General features: G+C 53.1%; 2 protein-coding genes across 2 annotated transcripts in view; both read right to left on the bottom strand.

Moving 5' to 3' along the window:
- LOC116957542 (uncharacterized) overlaps positions 1-27,552 on the bottom strand; it is a 305,854-nt gene that overhangs the window by 125,580 nt on the left and 152,722 nt on the right. The window lies entirely within an intron of this gene.
- Positions 173-27,400, bottom strand: LOC116957518 (thyrotroph embryonic factor-like). Its single transcript, XM_032979724.2, has 4 exons — positions 27,078-27,400; positions 15,499-15,849; positions 9,904-10,322; positions 173-8,611 (listed from the first exon to the last, which is right to left on the bottom strand). Exons 1-4 carry the CDS (start codon positions 27,382-27,384, stop codon positions 8,414-8,416), a joined length of 1,275 nt encoding a protein of 424 aa, XP_032835615.2. The 5' UTR covers positions 27,385-27,400; the 3' UTR covers positions 173-8,413.

Here is a 27,552-nt window from a genome sequence, read left to right as displayed (position 1 = left end):
TGCAAAAGTTATCTATTTGGTGTTTGAACAGCTTAGCACCTCCCTGTTTTAGTGGCAAAGAGTAAAACCTATATATAAATAAAAATGTTCATACACACGCGCAACTCTGCATTTCTCAAACCACAATCGCCAACTCTGAAAACAACCGGTAGAACGATTCAGCCGCCACACATTCGACCTAACGACATTTTATTTCAACGCTAAAGCTTCTTTTTTAATAGAAATACTGCCCGAGACTTACACGGCACGTTAAAGCCGGCGTCAATGTCAAAGGCATCAACAATGTAACCATTGTACGCGCGCGCCCACTTACAAACTTAAGCAGAGTATAACAAAGATCCCCACCCACCCACCCACCCCGTGTAGCCTGTAACAGACTGTTCGGGGCACGTGATCCTCATGCCGGGTACCCCGGGGTACCAAACCATACTCAAATGGCCTAGGCAATGAAATATTTCATTTCTGGGCCACTTTATTTCCCCAAGGGGTGCGCTTCACTCCGCGACTGGGGGTACACAAATCCGAAATCGGTGCCACTCCACGATGGGCGAAACGCCAAACATCGGCATAAAAAAAAATAACAACCCGTTGTCGAAAAAAAAATCAACTCTGAAGAAGAGTGCATCATACCCGGCTCGTCCAGAGAGGAGCCGATCGTCGCAGCGCCGAACATCCACAGACTAAAAATGACCGCATCGCGGACATCGTGCGAGAGCCGAGGCACTATGGAACCCCGGGGTACGGCCATGAGGTTTCAAGTGCTGGAAGTAGCGAAGAGCAGCACCTGGGCACTGTGGCACACGAGGGTGGCCCAGCACCACGCACACCCAGCCGCCTTTGTCTCCCTCAAGTGGCGATATTTAACCACACACATACACACACACACCAAGCACTCGATTTGAGGCCGAGTCGACCTACGGGAGGCCCGGCGACCGGTTCAGATATCGGGTCAACGAGGTTGGCCGCGAGCGGGAATCGAACTCGTGAGGGGGGCGCGGAGGGGGGGGGGGCGGGTCTCTGTCACATTGGCAGAGCAGAAACGGCGCTGCCAACTGCGAACGGGAGAGTTCAACGTCGTTACGACACGCGCAAAGTCCTGCAGTCGGCAGGGACCCCGAGCGACAGGGGAAGCCGCCGGGTCAAATGGACCGTAAAGACCGGAGCCCCGCGGCCAGTAGAGACACCACAAACAACGCTCGCAGGCGAGTTTTCTGCCCTTAGCCGCACTCCATCGGGGCTCAATCGTGGAACGTCATTCCACGCAGACGGTCGCTCGGCAATAGTTGATAGCTCAGTGGACTTTTGCTTTGTATTTGTACGCGTTTGGGCGATTTGTTTACCTTGTCAGCGCTGCCGTCGTGCTTTTTGCATCGTTTGCTGTAACGTTCTCACCCCGTGCCCCACGTGGACATCTGTGACACAAAGAGCTTCAGAGCTCATCGGATTCCTCCTGCAGTCTAAATGCGGATTCTGAAGAGCACAAAGTGGCCCGCCTAAGCGACGGCGGTGAAAAGCGAACACCCGCCGGCTCTGTTCGAACGCCGTTCAGGAGCACTTCGTGGGAAAGAATGCGTCGCGAACAGAGTTTTGCTGCATCGCAAAGCCAATCCACGGTTTGCTGTTGGCGTGGTGCAGACATCTATAATAGATCACGACGTATCGATCGACACGGCGTGATCTGTTTTATTTTTATTGTTAAATTGTTCTACCCCACGTGACTTTAGCGAAATAACCAAAGCGTATGGATCCCCTGCAGTCACGAAAGCTTCAAATCAAGATTGAATCTTGAGATATGCAACAAACAAAAAAGTAAACCGCTTTACATTTAGAGCTGTGGGCTACAGGATCAGTGGTTTAACGTCGAACCCAAATTGGTTTAAAATTGGCTTCTAAAAAAAATACATTTAAAAGCTTTCGTCAGCTGAACCGGCTCCACCCGCTCGCTTCGACTAAAGCGTGCACGACCCATACTCCTTGGTTCCTTCGGTAAAGTCACGTAGGTGCGTGACCCAGCCAACTGGTGGCTTTAAAACTCGCGCACAAAGGTAACGATTCCATCGCAACCGCAAATACTCACCCGGCGTTACGGACGCGGTGTGCGTGCATGACACGGACAGGCGGGAGATAAAAAGAAGCCCCCTCTGGTAACTTAATGGGTCCTAAAACGGGATTGGTTAGAGGCAGGGAAATTGAAGGGATTGGAGGGAAAACACGAACGTGGAAAGAGCTGGGAACGGAGGATGATTGACAGGGAGGGGAGCTTTGGAATCTGTTAGGAAAAGCGGGAAGGTGATTGGCTGGAGGGAAAGCAGGTCAATGGACATTGGGGAATGTGGTTTGAGGGATATACAAGTGGGTGGAAACACGAGAGCAGGGGACACTTTTGGCGTGACGTGAATCCTTGAAGACCCGGGTGTGTCTTGTGCTGGAGGAAATTGAAGACTCCTATCATTGAAGACTATTGTGTGGGTGGTGTCACTACACAAAAGTAATCTAACGCCTCTCCACAGACCTCAGCTGAGGGACCCTCTTTACAATTAACTTCAATTAAAACAGATTAAATATTGATCAACTATGTTTTTGTATTTTTCTCATAATAATAATAAACCTTGGGACACCATTGGTCTGTTGGGAACAATTCCACACGGCCAGAGGAAATCAAATTGTCAAGGTGGTGTTGGGCCAGCCCTTGTGTGAATTGAGTGTCCACTTCAAATCTTGACTAAACACACACACACCTGCTTTAAAAATTGATTTTACTCTTAACACGACCAATCTTATTCGTAAAATTGTTTTTTTGGGTTAAATCACGCAGGTATAAATGTGTCGTAACCCTTCACCACCCTGCACAGCCAGTAAAGTTTATCGCGTAAACAAAACGTGCCAATTAGTTACTACTACGACCACCCACCGGCGTGTTGGAAAGTAAATCCACAACATTTACAAAATGGATTTTTTTTTTTATAAACCTTCCTGGCTGTGTCAGCTGGTGGTGGAGGAGGGTTAGGACACAAACTCACCCGATTTATAACCCAAAAAAACCTGTGAGGCTTTTACGCTTGAGTTATTTTCAAACGTCTTCCTCACCTTCCGTCTTTCCTTGGTTGACGTCAACTCTTCTGTCCAGCATTTGCATGCGTAAGCGCCCTGGAGAACAATCCTTTAAGGGAGCTGGATACATTTAAATGAGTGTTGTTTGTTACGAGGAGGGGGTAGCTGAATGCTTTCCTGGGGGAAAAATTGCTGCGTCAAGCGAAAAACGCCCTAAGCGTAAACAACAATGCCATCGTAACCACGACTAAAAATGTGGAAACCGTGTGGCGAGAAGCGATGTCGCCACTGTGACTACCACTGTGACTACCACTGTGACTACCACTGTGACTACCGCTGTGACTGCCACTGTGACTACCACTGTGACTGCCACTGTGACTACCACTGTGACTACCGCTGTGACTGCCACTGTGACTACCACTGTGACTACCACTGTGACTACCACTGTGACTACCACTGTGACTGCCACTGTGACTACCACTGTGACTACCGCTGTGACTGCCACTGTGACTACCACTGACTGCCACTGTGACTACCACTGTGACTACCACTGTGACTACCACTGTGACTACCACTGTGACTACCACTGTGACTGCCACTGTGACTACCACTGTGACTACCACTGTGACTGCCACTGTGACTACCACTGTGACTACCGCTGTGACTGCCACTGTGACTACCACTGTGACTGCCACTGTGACTACCACTGTGACTACCACTGTGACTACCACTGTGACTACCACTGTGACTACCACTGTGACTGCCACTGTGACTACCACTGTGACTGCCACTGTGACTACCACTGTGACTACCACTGTGACTACCACTGTGACTACCGCTGTGACTACCGCTGTGACTACCACTGTGACTACCACTGTGACTACCACTGTGACTACCACTGTGACTACCGCTGTGACTGCCACTGCGACTACCGCTGTGACTACCGCTGTGACTACCACTGTGACTACCGCTGTGACTGCCACTGTGACTACCACTGTGACTACCACTGTGACTACCACTGTGACTACCACTGTGACTACCACTGTGACTGCCACTGTGACTACCACTGTGACTGCCACTGTGACTACCACTGTGACTACCACTGTGACTACCGCTGTGACTACCACTGTGACTACCGCTGTGACTACCGCTGTGACTACCACTGTGACTACCGCTGTGACTGCCACTGTGACTACCACTGTGACTACCACTGTGACTACCACTGTGACTACCACTGTGACTACCACTGTGACTACCACTGTGACTACCACTACCGCTGTGACTACCGCTGTGACTGCCACTGTGACTACCACTGTGACTACCACTGTGACTGCCACTGTGACTACCACTGTGACTGCCACTGTGACTACCACTGTGACTACCACTGTGACTGCCACTGTGACTACCACTGTGACTACCGCTGCGACTGCCACTGTGACTACCACTGTGACTACCACTGTGACTGCCACTGTGACTACCACTGTGACTACCGCTGCGACTGCCACTGTGACTACCACTGTGACTACCACTGTGACTACCACTGTGACTACCACTGTGACTACCACTGTGACTACCACTGTGACTGCCACTGTGACTACCACTGTGACTACCACTGTGACTACCGCTGTGACTGCCACTGCGACTACCGCTGTGACTACCACTGTGACTACCACTGTGACTACCACTGTGACTGCCACTGTGACTACCACTGTGACTACCGCTGTCACTGCCACTGTGACTACCACTGTGACTACCACTGTGACTACCACTGTGACTACCACTGTGACTGCCACTGTGACTGCCACTGTGACTGCCACTGTGACTACCACTGTGACTACCGCTGTGACTGCCACTGTGACTACCACTGTGACTGCCACTGTGACTGCCACTGTGACTACCACTGTGACTGCCACTGTGACTGCCACTGTGACTGCCACTGTGACTACCACTGTGACTACCACTGTGACTACCACTGCGACTGCCACTGTGACTACCACTGCGACTACCACTGTGACTACCACTGTGACTACCACTGTGACTACCACTGTGACTACCACTGTGACTACCACTGTGACTACCACTGTGACTACCACTGTGACTACCACTGTGACTACCACTGTGACTACCACTGTGACTACCGCTGTGACTACCACTGTGACTACCACTGTGACTACCGCTGTGCGCACCCCGCGTGGTGAGAGGGCGGGAATAATAACCGACGGTACACCGCCACCGCACCGCTCAAGAAAGTAGTTCGTCATCGACCGCTCAGAAACCGCATTATAACGGTGGACACGTTCCGCATTGTAGCAGCGAGCGTCCCACGTTATAACGGTGGACACGTTCCGCATTGTAGCAGCGAGCGTCCCACGTTATAACGGTGGACACGTTCCGCATTGTAGCAGCGAGCGTCCCACGTTATAACGGTGGACACGTTCCGCATTGTAGCAGCGAGCGTCCCACGTTATAACGGTGGACACGTTCCGCATTGTAGCAGCGAGCGTCCCACGTTATAACGGTGGACACGTTCCGCATTGTAGCAGCGAGCGTCCCACGTTATAACGGTAAACACGTTCCGCATTGTAGCAGCGAGCGTCCCACGTTATAACGGTGGACACGTTCCGCATTGTAGCAGCGAGCGTCCCACGTTATAACGGTGGACACGTTCCGCATTGTAGCAGCGAGCGTCCCACGTTATAACGGTGGACGCGTTCCGCATTGTAGCAGCGAGCGTCCCACGTTATAACGGTGGACACGTTCCGCATTGTAGCAGCGAGCGTCCCACGTTATAACGGTGGACGCGTTCTGGATTGCACCTGCGATTAGCACGGTCGGCTACATACGGTCCCAAAGACATTCAACATACATACACGCAATATAACGGGGTTGTGCGTTGTAGCGGCGTGCATTCCACGTTATTATAACTGCGCTCATTCCGCGTCATTACAGGGTTGTGCGTTCCGATAGCAGTGCACGTTTCCATGTTATTGTAGCGGTATTATTGGGCGCGAAACGCCACCTCCAATACACTCAGCCGGTAGTACCGACCACGTGTCAATAGGGGGCGGAAGAGGGGCTGAGGTCCAGTGTGAAGGGACGATGGCCCACGGGACCCAACGGAAACCCCTAAGGAATGGCATGCCCAGTGGTGCAGACCCCAAGCGGGGGGGGGGGGCTGGGGGATGACGTCACCCCCAGGCCCTGCTGGAAGGATCGAGAAAGAAGGTGTGGCCGGGGGCGGAGTCAGCCACGCCTCTGGATAAAAGCCGAACCTCTGAACGGTGCCGGCAGTCGCCGTCCGCCTGAAGTTGAAGAGCCTCCTGAAGACTCGGAGAGAAGAGCCCAAGGGGCAGAGCCGAACCCCTGGCTAGGGTCGGCTGAAGCTTCACCAATGAAGACTGCGCAGGCTTCGCCAGTGTAGGGTTAGAACGTGGCCAGAGAGAGGCACTCTCGCCCGGGGGAGATACCTCCCTAGCGTATCGAGTGGAAGGGGCCGTTACCCCCTCTGTGTTACATAGTTGTTAATGTTATAATAAACGTGTTGCATCAAAGAAAGCTTCCTCCCGTTTGTACCCACCACATTATAATGGGCGGGGCACTTGGCCTGCATTATTATAAAGCAGGGATGGGGAACCTTTTTTCTGCCAAGGGCCATTTGGATATTTATGTAACATCATTCGCGGGCCATACAAAATTATCAACTAAAAAAATTTGCCGGTTATATTTGGTCAAGCATTTTATTAACTCACCCCTAATGCGATGGCTCGAACTGCTTCTCTTTGGCGAGGCGTGTGGTGGTGATGTTAGCCGGTATTCACGATGTTGCTACTACTCGACACTGCTTTTCCAGGTTTGCTCCTAGATTTGTTGAATTTCGAGTCCCGTCTGCGGTTGCCTTGGCAGGGCCACACCAAATGATTTCGCGGGCCTCATACGGCCCGTGGGACCGCCCGTTCCCCACCCCTGTTATAAAGGGAGGTGCTCGTTGCGAATTCTCACGACACGCCCCGGGGTTTGACGGCGAGAACGACGCTCACGGCCACCACAGCCACCGGGAGACACTGAAGGAGTCCGCATCACGACTCGCCGTCCGTGGATCCACTCGACTATTTTGTCCCACCTGTTAATGAAGTTGCAGTCACCCCGTCATTCGACTGCAGGGCTATGCCTCTTTGTTACGGCACCACTGCCTCCTGGAATGCCGTTTCATTAATGACGTCCTCTTTGTCCTGGAGGAAATTTCCTGTGTGGATCGGCCCAAATAATGGAAGTAGGCCCATATATGGGCCTCCGAGTCTATGGGTCTCTATATTAGTCTATGGGTCTCTATATTAGTCTATGGGTCTCTGTGCGTGTCTATGGGTCTCTATATTAGTCTATGGGTCTCTATATGTCTATGAGTCTCTATTAGTCTATGAGTCTCTGTGTGAGTCTATGGGTCTCTGTGTGAGTCTATATGTCTCTATATTAGTATATGAGTGTCTGTGTGAGTCTATGGGTCTCTATATTAGTCTATGGGTCTGTGTGAGTCTATGGGTCTCTATGTGAGTCTATGGGTCTCTATGTGAGTCTTTGGGTCTCTATATTAGTCTATGACTCTCTATATTAGTCTATGGGTCTCTATATTAGTCTATAGGTCTCTATATCAGTCTATGGGTCTCTATATTAGTCTATGGGTCTCTGTGCGAGTCTGTGGGTCTCTATATTAGTCTATGGGTCTCTGTGCGAGTCTGTGGGTCTCTATATAAGTCTGTCTATTAACAGTCACCAGATTTCGCACACCATTTGGGATCAAAAGCATTCAACATAGCTGCCCCAAAGTGTGTGTAACCACCGTCTCTTGGCATCTCTGCCAACCTTTGGCCTGATTTCAAAAGACTTATTAAAATCACGCACGTTTAATTGTGAATGTTATCTTACAACATAAGTGCCATTGTTTGTTGTGGTTTGTGTTTTTTAATCTTTAAATCGTGGAATGCTTTGATGTTGTCTGCCACCCGATTTGCCCTTGAAAAAGAGCTTCCTAATCCAGTGGGCTTCACTCAGGAAAACTCTCCTGGTTCTGACTTTCAAGTGCGCGAGTGGATAAATGGGCGAGTGAGTTGGCGGTAGACAAGCGTGTGTGGTGACGCTGTGTGACACGTCACCACTCGCTCACAAACTCACCCACCCATAATTCCATCTCTTCTCCAGCCCCAACCATTCACTCACCCACTCATCCACCCACCCACCTACTCAACCACCCACTCACCCACTCACCTACCCACTCATCAGTCCATCTTTGATCCATCTCCTACCATTTCAATCACCCACCCACCCACCGACCCACCCACTCATCAGTCCACCTCTCCTCCAGCCCGTGCTAGGAAGATGACGAGGCAGACGGCGTGGCCCTGGCGAGGGTGGCTCGCAGTTCTGCCACCTCGCGTTTGAGCGCCGCATTCTGGCTCTCCAGGAAGGCAGCGCGCACCGCTATTTGGTTCTCCTTGAAGCGCCGAGCCTCCCGTGACCGCTGCGCTGCGCGGTTGTTCTTGGTGCGCCGCTGCCAGTACTTCTCGTCCTACGGGCGGTGTGGGGGACACGGGGCGGGGCGAGGTTATGGTGGTTGCCGGCCTTCATCGGCGCTGCTGCTGCTGCTGCCGCTGCTGCTGCTCAGCGACGGTGGTGGTGGCGATGGTGCTGGGGGTGGTAATGGTGGTAGGCGGTGGTGGTGGTGGTGGTGATGGTGCAACTCGTTGACAGCACTTGCCCCTACAGCCTGGTAGAGGCTGCACAGTGGAGTTTTGTCTTTAATGGTGGTGGCGATGGTGCTGGGGGTGGTAATGGTGGTAGGTGGGGGTGGTAATGGTGGTAGGTGGTGGTGATGATGGTGCAACTCGTTGACAGCACTTGCCCCTACAGCCTGGTAGAGGCTACACAGTGGAGTTTTGTCTTTAATGGTGGTGGTGGTAGTGATGGCGGTGGCGGATGAGGTGCTACTTGCTAACAGCACTTGCCCCAACAGTCTGTTCAGGCTATACGGGGGATTACTCTTTGTTTTTTTCGGTAAAGTCACGTATAAATAAGAAATAAGAAAATAACACAATAGCGTACGACGTTTCGGTTGCGACACAAGCAGCCATCATCAGGTACAGAAGAGCTAAATTTATGAGAGAGAGGAAACACATAACCCCAGATGTATACACAGACACCCAAGTAGGGGAAACTGACACAGATGCAACAGGGGACACAGAGAGAGAGACGCATACCAGACAAACAGGGTTTAGCAAAATTTTGGAAACCATATTATTATGTTATTCTATCATTTCTTATTTATACGTGACTTTACCGAAAAAACCCAAGAGTAATTCCTGCAGTCACGAAAGCTTCAAGTCAAGTCTATACGGGGGATCTTCGTCTTTGAATCTGCGTGTGTCTAAGCTCTTTTCAGAAGCGACCTGGCCACAAATGATAGCTCAACCAAGTGTCTGATATGATCATTATCACGTGGAAATCATCACGTGGACAAAAGAACTTCAAAACGAGTGATGGTAGTTCTACACGTGGAGGGGAATTCCCGGAGGACCTCACGTGACCACCACGGGGAGAGAGACACCGCAAACTCCAAATATACAGCAGCAGCAGGCGTCATCAGGGTCAGGATTCAACCCACGACCTCCTGTACACCAGGCGAGGAAGATATCTCCTAGCCAGAGTGGTACCCCCGGCCCAGTAGGCCTTACCTGCTAAAATAAAAATAGTTAAATAGTTTCACAATCTTACCGGTCCTCTTTCCTCCTTGTGTCTCTCCCTTCTATCCCCCATACCCCCCCGCCCCCTCCCATCACATGTGCACCCATCCCCCCCCGTCACCTTGCAGTCGTCAGGCACGTACACCTTGCGAGCCTTCTTCACGATGGGCTGTGGCTTGAGCTCGTCCGGCGAGAAGCGGCGACGCCGCGGGTCGAAGGGCTCCTGGCCCGGCACGGTCGACAGCGCTACGTCCGTGGGGCTCGGCACAAACTCCACCTCCACCTCGTCGTCCACCTCCTCGCACCCCTCCTCCGCCTCGCCCTCCTCCTCCTCCTCGCCCTCCGGCGCCAGCCGCCGTGGCTTCTTGGCGGCTATCGCCTTGGGATCCTTGCTGGGTTTGGTTGACGCCGTTGATGGTGACGGCGTTGACTCTGGTGACGGTGGTGACGGTGATGGCGGTGGGTGTCGCGGTAACGAAGAGGAGTTGTCTGGACCACCACCGCTGCTGCTTCTGCCCGTGACGTCACCTCCTCTGTCGCCTGTAGGAGGAGGCGTTTGGCGAGTCGTTATCTCCCTCACCAGGTATGCAGGAGGTGATGGGTTCGATCACAGACCCCGACGATGCTTGTTGTATATTTGGGGTTTGTATGTTCTCCCCGTGCGTGTCTCCGTGTATCTTGCCAGGCTATAGTGCAATTGGCCTGTCAGAAGCGCTGTGGTGACGTCACCACTGCTTAGTGGCGAATGGCGGTTGTTTCTGTCTGCGTGTGTATCTCCGTACGTGTATCTCTGTATGTCTAGGGCACCACGGTGGTGAGATGTTATCTCCCTCGCCTAGTATACAGCAGGTCGTGGGTCCGATCCCTGCTGTATATTTGGAATTTGAATAACTCTCTCTCTCTCTCCCCCCCCTCGTGGTTGAGTGGATTTTTCCTCCGGGTCCTCCGGTTTTCCCCTCCACATTTAGAATCAACGTCGCGTGTTCACCGAATTTGGCTGCTCTACATTCCCACCTGATGACAAGGCACCACTTCGTTGAGCCATCATTTGCGATGGCCACGGTGGCTTCTGACAAACAGCTACACAGCTCGGTGGGGGGGGGGGGTCTCACCTGCTAAGATAAAATATTCGACGAGTTTAAGAGCCGTTCATTGTTCTTGCTCGTACCGTTTTTTTTATTTTGGATTTTCTTGGTGCTGATTGCAGCAGCAGCAGCAGCAGCAGCAGCGGCACAACAAACGCAAGTTACTCTGGAACCGGTTTTGGCGAGACAGCGTCGCACCAGCAGTCGGGAACTCGAACCCAGTTTCCTAAGGAGAGAGAGGGCCCTAGCCTCTGTGACATCTACCAAGCTCACCAGCATTAGTGATGCTGACTCTGGTGCTGATGAGACAATGCATGTCAAAACCTGTCCTTAGCCCATACACGCGTGGGCAGTTAACCAGCATTGGCTCAAGAATGTATGTACAGGTAGTCCCCGACGTACGATGGAGATGCGTTACGATGACCCCATCGTAAGTTGGGGACTACCTCTACAGTCACACCAAGGTATGTGACCGCTTTGGAATACGTCGAATTTGGTACACGTCGCGTTTCGACGCCTTGCTTGGGATATGACGCCTTGCTTGTGATACGACGCCTTGCTTGGGATATGACGTCTTGCTTGTGATACGACGCCTTGCTTGGGATATGACGTCTTGCTTGGGGTACGACGTCTTGCTTGGGATACAACGCGCTTGCTAGAACTTGTATGGGTCGGGATGAGTCGGTACCCGCGGACACAATACTGTTACGGCTCTAACAAGCCGTAACAGTATTGTGTGGAATGACCAGACAATGCCACACTTCAGGAACATTCTTAGAAGAAGGCAAAAACCAACTTCAATGGACAAGTTTTTAGTAAAACTCAAACCTGGTGAGCCGCAACCAGGTCCCAGTCAAGTTAAAAAAGACAGAAAAGAGAAAAACCCCCAGAATTTCAGCTTCCTGAAGTTCTAATGGAAGGGGACTCTTGTTCCAAAAAATAACATCACCTCCTCCTCATCCCCTTCCTCACCACCATCCTCGTAGGCTATCAACTCCTCTCAGCAAGGTAAAGTGATGTTACTTTTCATTTCAATTTATTTCAATTCATGTACGCATTTATTTTAATTTATGTATGCATTTTAGTAATCGGTAGTGTCTAAATTATTTTACACAACGCCCGTCAATGCATAATATGCCGTACAGAATATCATTTCTTATACTCTGGAACGGACTATTCCCTTTACCCTTTATTTCTTCTGGGAAAAATTCGTTTGGCATTCGCCACTTTCGGTGCAGGTCCTCCCCCTTCTGGAACGAATTAACGACGGATACCGAGGTGCCACTGTGCGCTGTGCGTATGCTGAACTTTATTGGCACTGCATATTGCCAACCGGGCTAATTGGAGGTGCGTGGGAAGGACAACAAACAAAACACAAAAAGCAGTGATGCGTTTTCAATATAGATGATGATTTAAAATTGCACAGCCGCAACAGCTTCCTAATATCGCAAGAGCATTCCAGACGGCCGCTGAAGCGCATCTGAAAGCGCACAATGCGGCGGCTGTTTTTGTTCGGTGGACAGCCGAAAGCCGCTGCGAGGATGATCGAAGTTTGCGTGATGATGAGATCAGCAAGCAGGCTGTGGTTCATTGTGGTACGCCGCGGTGCACCGGTCATCCATGATCTTGGAGAGGTCACCAGTGACCTTTACCCGGGGCCGTCTCGGTGCTGTGGAACTTCTGGTATGCCGACGGAAATGAGTTGAACCTTCCGGTCGCAGCGACGTGGGGAATTAACCACTTCAGACACACGGGCGCTCTGTGACCTTTGAAATCCCGCTCAGGTTTGAGATCGGGAGATAGGTTTGCGGGATCACTACGGCTCAAGCAAACTTTTAGTAGGAGCAGTGTTACCTGCGCCAGTTTGAAGCACTCTGGGAAACAGCCCTCGCTGAACGCAGGAATTGCCAGGTGGACAAAATTCTGCGCAAGGACCGTCCGAGCATGATTTGAGAATCGACAGTGGGAATGTAGTCGAGCGGCGATGTCTAATTTTGGCAGCCGTGTGATGAACATCGACGCCTCTCCCACCGACGTTTGTGCTAGGGTCTCGAGTTTTGCGCTGGATCCAGGACGATCTAACGTTGGCAGAATGCACTGCATTAAAGTGAGAAACTGCCGCCTTGATCCTCACTCTCATTGGCAAAGAGCGTCGCAAGTGCTGTGCACGGGCCGGGTTGACCGGTTGATGGATGGTTGGAGTGCAGCGGACCCTTCACGATGCACTACAGGGCACGGGGGCTGCGAGCCAACTCACTGATGCGCAGAGCACAGAACAATCTGCCAACCGACTCGATAATAAGTCAGTTGGCAGGTCCGCAGGCCGCTCTAAGCGAGCAGTCGGCCCATCTCGAAACCAGTTTCTTTCCAAAGATGCTCCCCGCCTCCTCCGCGTCTCTGGCGATAGCCAGTTACTGAGCGCTTTCCCCGTTCTTCGTGATTGTTGTTCGAATGGGCACGAGTCCATCGAGAACAGCAGCGATGTCATGTTCTAATTGAGCTGCGAATGAATGGACCGTCGATGCAGGATTTAGACACGTCGATGACGACGACCGGATCTTCTGACGGAAAGCATCGTGGGCCGGTCGTTTCCAGTCTCCATATGAAATCCTTGTGGTGAGTGGGCCACTAATCAGTAACGCCACTTTTCACATCGAGAGACTGCGATCTGATAGACCCACGTCTTCGATAACGTGGGTCACAGTTATGGCACTGGCAGATGTGAGGATATGATCCAGTATATTTCCCGAGTGACGTGTCACGCCGTTGACGTTGCTGGGTTCAAACGGTGACTGTCGATAGTCTCGGCGAGATCGATGTTGATTTTACCACAAGGACCGGTCGGGCCTGGGACAGTTTCAGGTCACGACAGATGATGTATCGAGAGCCAATTGACCCACAGACTAGCAGAGCGGGAAAGCTCGGAAAAGATTTCCAACGGCGGTTGACGGATGAAAAAAAATCGTAAGCCACCCCCTCCCCGCATGCTGTTCATTATTTTCACAAGCAGCGGCTGGAATGACGGTGATTGTTAATGAGTTTGCTCAGGGACACCACAGATGTCTCCACGGCGGATCGGTGCGATCGCACCACCATGGGGGCTGCCAGTGCCAGGCATCCCACGACGGTGCTGATGTAAGACGGCGCTTCCGTTAGGTGCAGCTTCACGCGTAACTACATCCGACGAGTCGTCATCTACCCAGGTTTCACTAACGGCCAATAGGTCGAGTCCACAATCGTTGATCAGCGCCGTCTGGCGGAGCGTGCATCGACCAAAACAAAGTTGAGGAAGCTCCTGGTCAGGAGTTTGGCTCAAAACCCGACACCAGCAGCAGCAGGATGGCGGTGAAGGCGCCCTTCCGTGCGGATGTAGAGCAGAAGAAGAACCGACCACATCCACAGCACAACCACGGTGCGAGGCATTGCGACAAGCGACGGACACGGTCAGGCAGGGGTCGGCATTTACAAATCAGATCGCAGCACGGTGGCTGTGGGACTCAAGGAGTTTGCACCGGAGAGTCGACCGGTCAGCACTCCCTTCCACACGTTGGATGCTGGGCCGAGTCCGCTGGCGAATCCCACCGCAGCATCGGCGACGTTCGGATGACACGGAATTGGGTTTGTCGGTCCAATCCAAGTTGCTGGTATAAGGCCCCATCCTCTGGTGAGGAGGGGAGGCATTGCTTGCTTGACCAGACCCGCAAGAGCAGGGCAGCAGCAGAAGCATAAGTCGCAGCATCGAGTGAGAGTGAGTGAGTGAGAGAGAGACAGTGTGTGCATGTCACTGATCCTTCTCGTGAGCGAGTGAGAGCACGAGCGAGTGTCTGAATCTCACCGATCCTATTGATAGAGTGAATCTGTGCGCGAGTCTGCGAGCGAGTGAGCGAGTGAGCGAGTGAATCTCACCGATCCTATTGATAGAGTGAATCTGTGCGCGAGTCTGCGAGCGAGTGAGCGAGTGAATCTCACCGATCCTATTGATAGAGTGAATCTGTGCGCGAGTCTGCGAGCGAGTGAGCGAGTGAATCTCACCGATCCTATTGATAGAGTGAATCTGTGCGCGAGTCTGCGAGCGAGTGAGCGAGTGAGCGAGTGAATCTCACCGATCCTATTGATAGAGTGAATCTGTGCGCGAGTCTGCGAGCGAGTGAGCGAGTGAATCTCACCGATCCTATTGATAGAGTGAATCTGTGCGCGAGTCTGCGAGCGAGTGAGCGAGTGAATCTCACCGATCCTATTGATAGAGTGAATCTGTGCGCGAGTCTGCGAGCGAGTGAGCGAGTGAGCGAGTGAATCTCACTGATCCTATTGATAGAGTGAATCTGTGCGCGAGTCTGCGAGCGAGTGAGCGAGTGAATCTCACCGATCCTATTGATAGAGTGAATCTGTGCGCGAGTCTGCGAGCGAGTGAGCGAGTGAATCTCACCGATCCTATTGATAGAGTGAATCTGTGCGTGAGTCTGCGAGCGAGTGAGCGAGTGAATCTCACCGATCCTATTGATAGAGTGAATCTGTGCGCGAGTCTGCGAGCGAGTGAGCGAGTGAGCGAGTGAATCTCACCGATCCTATTGATAGAGTGAATCTGTGCGTGAGTCTGCGAGCGAGTGAGCGAGTGAGCGAGTGAATCTCACCGATCCTACTTCTCTCGTCCGCGTCTCCTCCTCCTCCTCCTCCTCCCGCCCCTCCCCCTCCAGCGCTCCCACCCCTGGTGGCCACCTCGAATCCGTCGAGGCCCAGCCCGGTGAGCTCCTCCTGCGACAAGAAGTCGTCCAGGTCCATGTACTCGAGGGTGAAGGCGTTGCCGCCGTAGGGGATGGTGCGGTCCCAGATGGTGGGGCCCAGGAAGGCCGCTCGTGCCACGCTGGCGGCAATCCCGTGATCCCCCGAGGAGTCCGGGGGAGGGGAGGCGCCCTCCCCCGGGGGGGACCCCTCACCGCCCATCCCCAGCACGGCCTCCGCGATCAGTTTCTTTTCATCGTCGCCTGTGTGTGCAGTTTGGAGGGGGTTACGGGGTGGGGTGGAACAGGGGGGGGGGAGGTTACAGGGGAGGAATTGAGCGTTAGCCGAGCGAGAGCTGGGAGGCTCACCGAGCCTCCCAGAAGAGTCTCAAGACTCCAGTTCAGGAGGAGGGGGGTTCCCCCGCAAACTTCTCACAGCGAGAGAGATTATTTTTGCCGTGCAGCTCTGGCGTATGGAACTGCCCCCACTCCCCCGCACCACCACTCCCCCGGTGGCAGCTATCCCTGTGCATTCGGGCCGACACTGCTGGCGTGCGATCCTCCAATGCAGTGTAACTCACGGTCCCAATCGCTGTCGTTGCGAACGCGCGCACAAACATTCCCGGTCGACGGTCAAGGGATTCTGCAACATCCGCCCCGAGCGGAGTGGTTCGCGCACGCTCGCGCTGCAGCGTTAGCCAGAGCAGACGGCCGCAACCACGAACCGCCTGCGGCGATGGATGGCCGAACGACGAGCCCTCTACCCCACCACCGCTGGGGGGGGGGGGGGGGGGTGAGGCCGCGTGAACGGGGGGGCCCGAGTCTTTGTCGAAACAGCGGCCGCAGCAGAACGTCTTCCCCGCGTAGCGCTACGTCAACCGAAGGCCATTTCCCCCCCCCCCCGCCCGCCCCCGTGAGCAAACGCCGCGACGGCGAAGTGTGACGAGATGCGGCGGTCCCCACGACCCCTACACACGCCGAGCGGTGAGCCCATCACTCAGGGAGGCCGCCACTGCCTATTACCGTGTCGCCGTGACCGCCCGGAACCCCGTGCAGCTCAAGAAAGTAGCTCGTCGTCGAAACTGCGTTGGAAGGGTGCACGCGTTGCGTTAGTGGCGTCTGCATCCCGCGTTCTAATGGAGCGTGCTCCGGAGGGCAGAGGAGCGACGCTCGCAACAACGAGCGGTGCACCGGGAGGCTAAAATGCAGCAGGCAAGGGGCACAGGTGGTGCAGCCAGTCGCCTCGGTCAACCCACGGCACCTGCTGGGTCTGTCCCGCGACCTCCTGCCAAGGGAAGCCTTCGACACTACGCGTGGCCTCGGAGTCTGCCTCGCCTGGCACCATCGCTGGGGCGTCGTCACCACCACCACCACCACATAGTGGCGAATAGCGGCTGTTGTTCCTATTGTGAGGGTGGGGTGTGTGTGTGTGTGAGTGGGGTGTGTGTTTCAGTGTGAGGGGGGTGTGTGTGAGTGTGAGGGGGGTGTGTGTGAGTGTGAGGGGGTGTGTGTGAGTGTGAGGGGGTGTGTGTGAGTGGGTGTGTGAGTGGGGTGTGTGTGAGTGGGTGTGTGAGTGGGGTGTGTGTGTGTGTGAGTGGGGTGTGTGTGTGTGTAAGTGGGGTGTGTGTGTGTGAGTGGGGTGTGCGCGTGTGAGTGGGGTGTGTGTGTGAGTGGGGTGTGTGTGTGTGAGTGGGGTGTGTGTGTGTGTGTGGGGTGTGTGTGTGTGTGTGGGGTGTGTGTGTGTGTGAGTGGAGTGTGTGTGTGTAAGTGGGGTGTGTGTGTGTAAGTGGGGTGTGTGCGTGTGAGTGGGGTGTGCGCGTGTGAGTGGGGTGTGTGTGTGAGTGGGGTGTGTGTGTGTGAGTGGGGTGTGTGTTTCAGTGTGAGGGGGGTGTGTGTGAGTGGGTGTGTGTGAGTGTGAGGGGGTGTGTGTGAGTGTGAGGGGTGTGTGTGTGTGAGTGGGGTGTGTGTGTGTGAGTGGGGTGTGTGTGAGTGGGGTGTGTGTGTGTGTGAGTGGGGTGTGTGTGAGTGGGGTGTGTGTGAGTGGGGCGTGAGTGTGAGGGGTGTGTGTGTGTGTGGGGTGTGTGTGTGAGTGGGGTGTGTGTGTGTGTGTGTGAGTGGGGTGTGTGTGTGTGAGTGGGGTGTGTGTGTGTGTAAGTGGGGTGTGTGTGTGTGTAAGTGGGGTGTGTGTGTAAGTGGGGTGTGTGTGTGTAAGTGGGGTGTGTGCGTGTGAGTGGGGTGTGTGCGTGTGAGTGGGGTGTGTGTGTGTGAGTGGGGTGTGTGTGTGCGTACGTAAGTGAGGTGTGTGTAAGTGAGCGGGGTGTGTGTGAGTGGGGTGTGTGTGTGTGTAAGTGAGCGGGGTGTGTGTGTGTGTGTGTGAGTGGGGTGTGTGTGTGTGTGTAAGTGAGTGTGGTGTGCGTGTGTGTGCGGGGTGTGTGTGTGTGCGTGTGTGTGAGTGGGGTGTGCGTGTGTGTGAGTGGGGTGTGCGTGCGTGTGTGTAAGTGAGTGGGGTGTGTGTGCGTGTGTGTAAGTGAGTGGGGTGTGCGTGCGTGTGTGTAAGTGAGTGGGGTGTGCGTGTGTGTAAGTGAGTGGGAGGTGCGAGCGTGTGTGTAAGTGAGTGGGGTGTGCGTGCGAGTGGGGTGTGTGTACGTGTACGTCAGTGGGGTGTGTGTGTGAGTGGGGTGTGTGTGTACGTGTACGCGAGTGGGGTGTGTGTGTGAGTGGGGTGTGCGTGTGTGTGTGGGGGGTGTGCGTGTGTGAGTGGGGGGTGTGTGTGTGTGAGTGGGGTGTGTGTGTGTGTGGGGGGTGTGCGTGTGTGAGTGGGGGGTGTGTGTGTGTGTGTGAGTGGGGTGTGTGTGTGTGTGTGTGAGTGAGTGGGGTGTGTGTGTGTGTGAGTGGGGTGTGCGTGTGTGTGTGGGGGGTGTGCGTGTGTGAGTGGGGTGTGTGTGTGTGTGAGTGGGGTGTGCGTGTGTGTGTGGGGGGTGTGCGTGTGTGAGTGGGGGGTGTGTGTGTGTGAGTGGGGTGTGTGTGTGTGTGAGTGGGGTGTGTGTGTGTGTGAGTGAGTGGGGTGTGTGTGTGAGTGGTGTGTGTGAGTGGGGTGTGAGTGTGTGTGTGAGTGGGGTGTGTAAGTGAGTGGGGTGTGAGTGGGGTGTGTAAGTGAGTGGGGTGTGTGTGTGTGTGAGTGGGGTGTGTGTGTGTAAGTGAGTGGGGTGTGTGTGTGTAAGTGAGTGGGGTGTGTGTGAGTGGGGTGTGTGTGTGTGAGCGGGGTGTATGTGTGTGCGAGCAGGGTGTGTGTGTGAGTGGGGTGTATGTGTGTGTGAGTGGGGTGTGTGTGCGTGCGCGGGGTGTGTGTGTGTGTGAGTGGGGTGTGTGTGTGTGAGTGGGGTGTGTGTATGTGAGCGGGGTGTGTGTGTGTGAGCGGGGTGTGTGTGTGTATGTGAGTGGGGTGTGTGTGTGTATGTGAGCGGGGTGTGTGTGTGTGTGAGCGGGGTGTGTGTGTCTGTGTGAGCGGGGTGTGTGTGTGTGTGAGCGGGGTGTGTGTGTGTGAGCGGGGTGTGTGCATGTGTGAGTGGGTTGTGCATGTGTGTGAGTGGGTTGTGCGTGTGTGTGAGTGGGGTGTGCGTGTGTGAGTGGGGTGTGCGTGTGTGAGTGGGGTGTGCGTGTGTGAGTGGGGTGTGCGTGCGTGTGTGAGTGGGGTGTGCGTGTGTGTGAGCGGGGTGTGTGTGTGTGAGCGGGGGGTGTGTGTGTGTGTGAGCGGGGTGTATGCGTGTGTGAGTGGGGTGTGTGTGTGAGTGGGGTGTGCATGTGTGTGAATGGGGTGTGCGTATGTGTGAGTGGGTTGTGCGTGTGTGAGTGGGTTGTGCGTGGGGTGTGCGTGAGTGGGGTGTGCGTGCGTGTGTGAGTGGGATGTGCGTGTGGGGTGTGCGTGTGTGGGGTGTGCGTGTGTGAGTGGGGTGTGCGTGTGTGTGAGTGGGGTGTGCGTGTGTGTGAGTGGGGTGTGCGCGTGTGTGTGGGGTGTGCGTGTGTGTGAGTTGGGTGTGCGTGTGTGTGTGAGTGGGGTGTGCGTGTGTGTGTGAGTGGGGTGTGCGTGTGTGTGTGAGTGGGGTGTGCGTGTGTGTGAGTGGGGCGTGCGTGTGTGAGTGGGGTGTGCGTGTGTGTGAGTGGGGTGTGCGTGTGTGTGAGTTGGGTGTGCGTGTGTGTGAGTGGGGTGTGCGTGTGTGTGTGAGTGGGGCGTGCGTGTGTGAGTGGGGTGTGCGTGTGTGTGTGAGTGGGGTGTGCGTGTGTGTGTGAGTGGGGTGTGCGTGTGTGTGTGAGTGGGGTGTGCGTGTGTGTGTTTTTGTGTAAGTGAGTGGGGTGTGCGTTTTTGTGTAAGTGAGTGGGGTGTGTGTGTGAGTGGGGTGTGCGTGTGTGAGTGGGGTGTGTGTGGGGTGTGTATGTGGGGTGTGTGTGAGTGGGGTGTGTGTGTGTGGGGTGTGTGTGTGAGCGGGGTGTGTGTGTGTGAGCGGGGTGTGTGTGTGTAAGTGAGCGGGGTGTGTGTGAGTGTAAGTGAGCGGGGTGTGTGTGTGTGAGTGTATGTGAGCGGGGTGTGTGTGTGAGTGGGGTGTGTGTGTGGGGTGTGTGTGAGTGGGGTGTGTGTGTGCGAGTGGGGTGTGTGTGAGTGGGGTGTGTGTGTGTGTGGGGTGTGTGTGTGTGGTGTGTGTGTGTGTGAGTGGGGTGTGTGTAAGTGAGCGTTGTGTGTGTGTAAGTGAGCGGGGTGTGTGTGTGTGTGTAAGTGAGCGGGGTGTGTGCGAGCGGGGTGTGTGCGAGCGGGGTGTGTGAATGAATGAATGCGCTGCCAACCCTCACAGCCGCTGGGCAAATGGAATTAGTGCAAAGCGTTCTTGGCAGGGTACAGCCTGCCGGCACCGCACGCATAACCGCAGCCCCTTACGTAAGAGCAGGCGGACTCGCACGGCAGAGAGGGCTCACAATGGCCCTGTCATTAGCTGTGATCCAGCAGCTGAACAAAAACCTGGGTTTCTGTTACAGTGCCCCGTCTGCCTCTGCCCCTCTCCCTCAGGCATGCACATGAAGACCACAACACACTCACCACTCAGTCACTCACTCGGCCGTCCACTCACTCAACAAACTGAACACAACAAGCAGATCTAAAGACGTTAGTTTGTCAATCTGGATGATGATGTAAAAGTGCCCACAGCTCCAAGTGGCTTCCTCACATCGGAAGGCAGAGGCGTTCCAGATGGCCGCAGAAGCGCGGCTGAAAGCGCCGTGGCTATGTGGTGACCATTTGTGTTCGATGGCAAGCCAAAAGTGTAGTATATAGACGTGTAGTGTAGTGTATAGTGTTGTGTAGAGTGTAGTGTAGTGTAGAGTGTAGTGTACAGCAGTGTAGTGAAAAGCAGTGGTGTATAGCAGTGCAGTGTATAGCAGTGCGGTGTATAGTGGTGCAGTGCAGTGTATGGTGCAGTGTATGGTGTAGTGTATAGTGTAGTGTGTAGTGTATAGTGCAGTGTATAGCGTAGTGTATAGTGCAGTGTATAGTGTAGTGTATGGTGTAGTGTATAGTGCAGTGTATAGCGTAGTTTATAGTGCAGTGTATAGTATAGCGTATAGTGTAGCGTAGTGTGTAGCGTATAGTATAGTGTAGTGTATAGTGTAGTGTATAGTGTAGAGTATAGTGTAGTGTAGTGTGTAGTGTATTGTGTAGTGTAGTGTATAGTGTACCGATGGGACCTTGCCCACACACACAGACACACACACAGAGACACTCACACAGACACACACAGACAACAACCGCCATTCGCCACTAAGTGGCGGTGACGTCACCACGATGCTTGTGCCAGGCTATGTGCACCCTGAGGCCACGTGAAGTGAAGTGTCGAACGCCCGCTGGCAGGAGGTCACGGGGCAGACCCAGGTGCCACGGGTCGACTGACTGAGATGACTGGCTGATGCACCACCTGTGCCCCCTACTGTGCCAACCTGCTGTGCTTTAGCCACCCGGCGCTCCGCTCGTTGTTGTGAGCGTCGCTCCTCCGCCCTCCGTTGTTGTTGGAGGGCGACTGCCTCCAACTGCCCAGTAGCGTCCTTCACGAGCCTCCTCCACAGAGGCCGATCTTGACACCGCTGGTACCAGTCATCGGCAAGTCCACTCAGCTCCACGTTCTCCTGTACCACATCTCTCCATCTCTTCTCTAGCCCGTGCCGCGCCCGTTTAGCCCCCTCGATCCAGCCGAACAAAAGCTGTTTCGGCATGCGGTGGCTGGGCATGCGGGCTACATGACCCAGCCAACGCAGCCTTGCCTGCCGGAGGAGCTCACCGATGGGACCTTGCCCAGATCTTTCAAGGATTTGTGAGCTCCTCACACAATCCAGCCTGGTTAAACCCAGGATGGATCGTAGGCAGGCTAGCCTAAATGTTTCTAACCGGCGAAGATGCTCCATTAGGGGGGTCCACGTGTCGCAAGCGTAGAGAAGGGAGGGAATGACCGTGGCCGCGAAGACCTGAAGCTTAGTGCGGAGCGACAGACCAGGTAGCTTCCACACAGTGTTATGCAACCGACGAAAATATATTGCCGCTCGACTGATTCGGAGTGAGACCTCTGCTGTTAAACCGGAGCCGGTCATGAGCACACTGCCTAGGTATGGAAAACTCTCCACTCTCTCTACAACTGCCCCATCACCGATTGGGAGTTGTGGGGGTGGGGTGTCCGATGGTACAAAATACCCAGGCAGGTGATTAGTTTTGGTGGAGCTGATGGTAAGGCACACAGACACACACACACAGACACACACAGCCACAGACACACAGCCACACAGACACAGCCACACACACACACAGACACACAGCCACACACACAGACAGACACACAGACACACACAGACACACACAAAGCGCTGTTGCTAGCGAGTAGTAACAGCAATTAAATGGGGCACCGCCTGTGTCTAGTAGATAACCACCTCGCCTGGTGTTTACACTATCAACACATCACGATTCACCACATTGTACACAACGACAATGTACGTTTAAAATCATATATTTTATACTGTACGGTATTCAAGTAAATAAAACACCGACGCAAACAATAGAAGCGTCGTGTAGCGTAAACGAATATCTTCAGACTCGCCAGCGGAGTCTGGGCCGCAGTCGTGAGGTCGCATTGCCCACCAGATGCCACAGCTCTGGACACGCCGATTGGCCCAGGCAGATGTCGACGGACATTCTACAAGCCAAGAAGCCGTATCACTTGTCCTCATGAGACCCTCCAATCTTACAGCTGCATGCTAATCTCTCACATTAACATCACGCTAATCTCTCGCATTAACATCACTAGCCCCGGCCACTACTTTATGACCCTTGGGCTACACCCATTTCAAACCTTGTTAAAACAGTCTGCGTCAGCAGCAGCAGCAGTAGACCACGCTTTCCCACCTGATGATGGACGCTTGTTGTGTTGCACCCGAAACGTCGTGATTCATTTCGTTGTATTTTATTTCTACCTACGTGACTTTACCGAAAGAACCAAAGAGTTATGGATTCCTGCAGTCACGAAAGCTTCAAATCAAGAATGAGATTCTTACATAGATGGATAATTGCATTTTTATCCGTGTATTTATGCATTATTTTACTTAATTATTTTCATTGACATAACAGTAATTAAATGGGCGCCACTGTGGCAATGAGATGTTAACTACCTCGCCTGGTGTACAGGAGGTCGTGGGTTCAACCCCAACCCTGACGATGCCTGCTGCTGTATGTTTGGAGTTCTGTGTATCTCTCTCATCATCATCACCACTGTGGCTAGATGTTAACTACCTCGCCTGGTATACAGGAGGTCCTGGATTCAATCCCTACCCTGACGATGCCTGCTGCTGTATATTTGGAGTTTGCGTCTCTCTCTCTCATCATCATCACCACCACTGTGGCTAGATGTTAACTACCTCGCCTGGCATACAGGAGGTCGTGGATTTCATCCCGACCCTGACGACGCCTGCTGCTGCTGTATATTTGGAGTCTGCGTCTCTCTCCCCGTGGTGGTCCCATGGATTTTTCTCTGGGTCCTCCGGGTTTTTTTCCGCCTCCACATTTAGAATCAACGTCACGCGTTCAGAGTGTTTGGCTACTGCTGTAAATGTCCACGCGATGATGATGATATCAGCAACTTCGTTGAGCTGCTATAATTTGTGATGGCCAGGTGGCAGCTCAGAGGGCCTTACCTGGTCAAATAAATAGTTTAGTTTTAGTGTGTGAAGGCCAGAATGGTGCATTCAACTCTCTCACTCACACTGACAACGATCCTCCGTGTAGCCTGTAACAGACTGTCGGGGCAAGTTCTGTGAGTAGCGAGTAGCAGCGCAGATAAAGGCCGGCACTGTGGCACATTAGGGGGGTGGGTGGCCAGCACCAAGCCCTTCCGCCTTTGTCTCCCCGGTGGCGATGTTTACTACACAACACAGCACCAGGTACTCATTTGAGGCTCATTCTTCACAGCAGTCCAGTCGGGGCACGGAGTCGGAACGTCTCAATGACAACAAACAACACAAAAACGAACGATTGGAGTGCAAGGTACAGGAAAGTAAAACAGATCACTACAAAATATGTGAAATATATGCATGTACGTTAAACGTCTTTCACACAATACGTAGCCAACCGTGCTCATCAGAGGAGTGGGGGAAGAACAAAAAACTAAACACAGTAGCGTAGTGTATAGTGTAATGTATACTGTAGTGGTATTGCATATATGTATAGCGTATGGTAGTGTATAATGTAGTGTATCGTACGTATGTGTATAGTGGTAGAGTAGTGTAGTGCTTAGTAGTGTGTATGCTGAACTTCTTTCACACCATACGTTGCCAAGCGTGCTAATCAGAGGTACGGGTGAAGGACAACACACTTGACACAACAACAAGCGGTTCTAAATAAATTTGTTTTCAATCTAGATGATTATTTAAAAGTGAACAGCTCCAGTGGCTTCCTAATAACGGAAGGAAGTTTGTTCCAGACGGCCGCAGAGGTGCATCTGAAAGCGCTGCACGATACAAAAGTATACAAGTTAAAATTGTATAAGTACACCAATTCCAAAGCTTTGGCAAGGAAGAAAAACAACAACAGACCCAGACCCCACACCAAGACAACAACAGCCTCAGACCACACCAAGACCACAACAACAGTCCCAGACCACACTAAGAGCACAACAACAGTCCCAGACCACACCAAGACAACAACAACAACAGTCCCAGACCACACACCAAGACAACAACAACAGTTCCAGACCACACCAAGACCACAACAACAGTCCCAGACCACACCAAGACCACAACAACAGTCCCAGACCACACCAAGACAACAACAGCCCCAGACCGCACCAAGACAACAACAACAGTCCCAGACCCCACACCAAGACAACAATAACAACAACAGTCCCTGACCACACCAAGACCACAACAACAACAACAGTCCCAGACCACACCAAGACAACAACAACACACCGTCGCACAAAAAAAATCCACAAGAACATTGAACTATCAATAACAACACGGGGGGTGAGGGGTATGAATGATTTTTTATTACATTGGCGTGCCTTAGACTGGCTCTGTGAGCCTCGGGGTGCTGGTGGTGTGCGTGCACGCGATCGGAGCCAAATGCCGAAACAAATACCAAGCCATGTGGTGTGGCCCAAACTATGAAATATATTACAGATGCGGTTTTAGACCGTGGCATGAAATCACCCACTCACATGCCAACTCACTCACTCAGCCAACTCATTCACTCAGTCACCCACTCACACACTCACTCAATTCATTCACTCAGTCACCCACTCAATCACTCACTCACTCACTCACCCAACTCATTCACTCAGTCACCCACTCAATCACTCACTCACTCAGCCAACTCATTCACTCAGTCACCCACTCAATCACTCACTCACCCAACTCATTCACTCAGTCACCCACTCAATCACCCACTCACTTGCCAACTCACTCACCCAGTGACTTAGTCACCCACTCAATCACTCACTCATCCACTCACTCACCCACTCACTTGCCAACTCACTCACCCAGTAACTCAGTCAGTCACCCAGTCACTCACCCTCTTACTCATTCACTCAGTCACCCACTCAATCACTCACTCACTCACCCAACTCACTCACTCAGTCACCCACTCAATCACTCACTCACCCAACTCATTCACTCAGTCACCCACACAATCACCCATTCAATCACCCAACTCAATCACTCAATCACCCAGTTACTCTGTCAGTCACCCAGTCACACCCCCTCTTACTCAATCAATCACTCACCCACTCAATCAATCACTCACCCAACTCACCCACTCACTCACCCAACTCATTCACTCAATAACCTAGTTGCTCAGTCACCCAGTCACTCCCCCCCTTACTCATTCACTCACTCACCCACTCAATCACTCATTCACTTGTTAACTCACTCACGCAGTTACTCAGTCAGTCACCCAGTCACTCACCCTCTTACTCATTCACTCACTCACCCACTCAATCAATCACTCACCCAACTCACTCACTCACCCACTCATTTACTCACCCAATCACCCACTCACTCACTCACCCAGTCACCGGCTCGCTCACCCGTTTCACTCAACAAGTCACCCACTTGTTAATTCACACACTCACTCACCCACCCACTAATTCGCTTAAAGAGATACACAGAGGCAGAGACCCACAAACACAGAGCCATGCCACCATCTATCCCAATATTTGACTCGATCATTTTCAATTGACGCCCCAACCGAGCGATGTAAATTATTTTTCGGAAGCGACCTGGACATGACAAATGCCAAGTCCAACAACGTGTGGAGATGTCTCGCAGCTAAATACTCTACAACGCGTGACGTTCATTCTAAATACGGAGGGCAAGCAATTCCACTCGACCACGGGGAGAGAGAGAGAGAGAAAGAGAGAGAGAGTTGTGACACGCAAACTTCAAATATACACGAGGCGTTTTCAGGGTCGGATTCGAGCCCACGACCTCCTGCATAGCCGGCGATGGAGTTAACATCTCCCAGCCACCGTGGGTTACAGCAGCCGCTCGCTCTGCTGGACCACAGCGGCGTCCCGTCTTCAGGGCAGCCAACTTTTAAACATCTTTCAATTGCATTTTGATTGAAAGCTTTCGTGACTGCAGCGATGCCTGCATTCTTGGTTCTTTCGGTTAAAGTCACCGCGTAGAAGGGAAACTATAAGAATGTTGTCGCTTTACATTCGTATTATTTTATTGTTCCCCTTCCACGTGACACTTTCACCTGCGTGACTTTACCCAATAGAACCAAAGAGTGTGGATCCTAGCAGTCACGGAAGCTTCAAATCTAGAATTGAACGAATTGGACCAAGAGTATCTTTTAACTGCTCACAAACAGTGGAAGCTTGCAGCGATAATATTGGAGGCGAGGCCTAGACAACCGCCTCCCCACGGGCCCCCCCACGCTTGCCTGAGCCGCGCCGGCCGCCCCGAGGCCTCACCGTCATCGGCGTCTCCCGCCAGCAGCGCGGGCCGCTGCTGCAGGCTCTCGAGCAACGCTCTGAGGACGCTGCTGCGGAACGGCGACTCGGGCCGCGCTAAGTCGTCGCTCATGGTCCGCCGCCTCCGCTCTCTCCGTGGTCTCGGACCTCTGAGACGGCGGTGGGAAGGCAGACGGAGAGAGTCGGAGCCGCCAGCAATGGTGGTGGTGGTGGCTGCCGCCTCAAGCTCCCTCAACAGTCTGAACGTTGACAGCGGCGGTGCCTCATTTACATATCCACATTCATGCGTATGTATATTAATTAACATAATTATGTGCGGGAGTGGGGGGCGGTGTCGATATGACGAGGGCTGGGAGGATGACGTCACCACAATTAACATTATTATTATTATGACGAGCCGCATATCTTATGTTAATATGTAAAGCGTTCTAGATTTGGAGTTTTCGTGACCGCAAGGATCCCACATACTCTTTGG

Source organism: Petromyzon marinus, chromosome 76 (assembly GCF_048934315.1).
Source record: "Petromyzon marinus isolate PM22_M1 ecotype Great Lakes invasive population chromosome 76, UKy_Petmar_22M1.pri1.0, whole genome shotgun sequence".
In the NCBI taxonomy this organism is placed as follows: domain Eukaryota; kingdom Metazoa; phylum Chordata; class Hyperoartia; order Petromyzontiformes; family Petromyzontidae; genus Petromyzon; species Petromyzon marinus.
The sequence above is the reverse complement of the archived record's forward strand: the minus strand, read 5'-3'. Positions and strand labels throughout refer to the sequence as shown.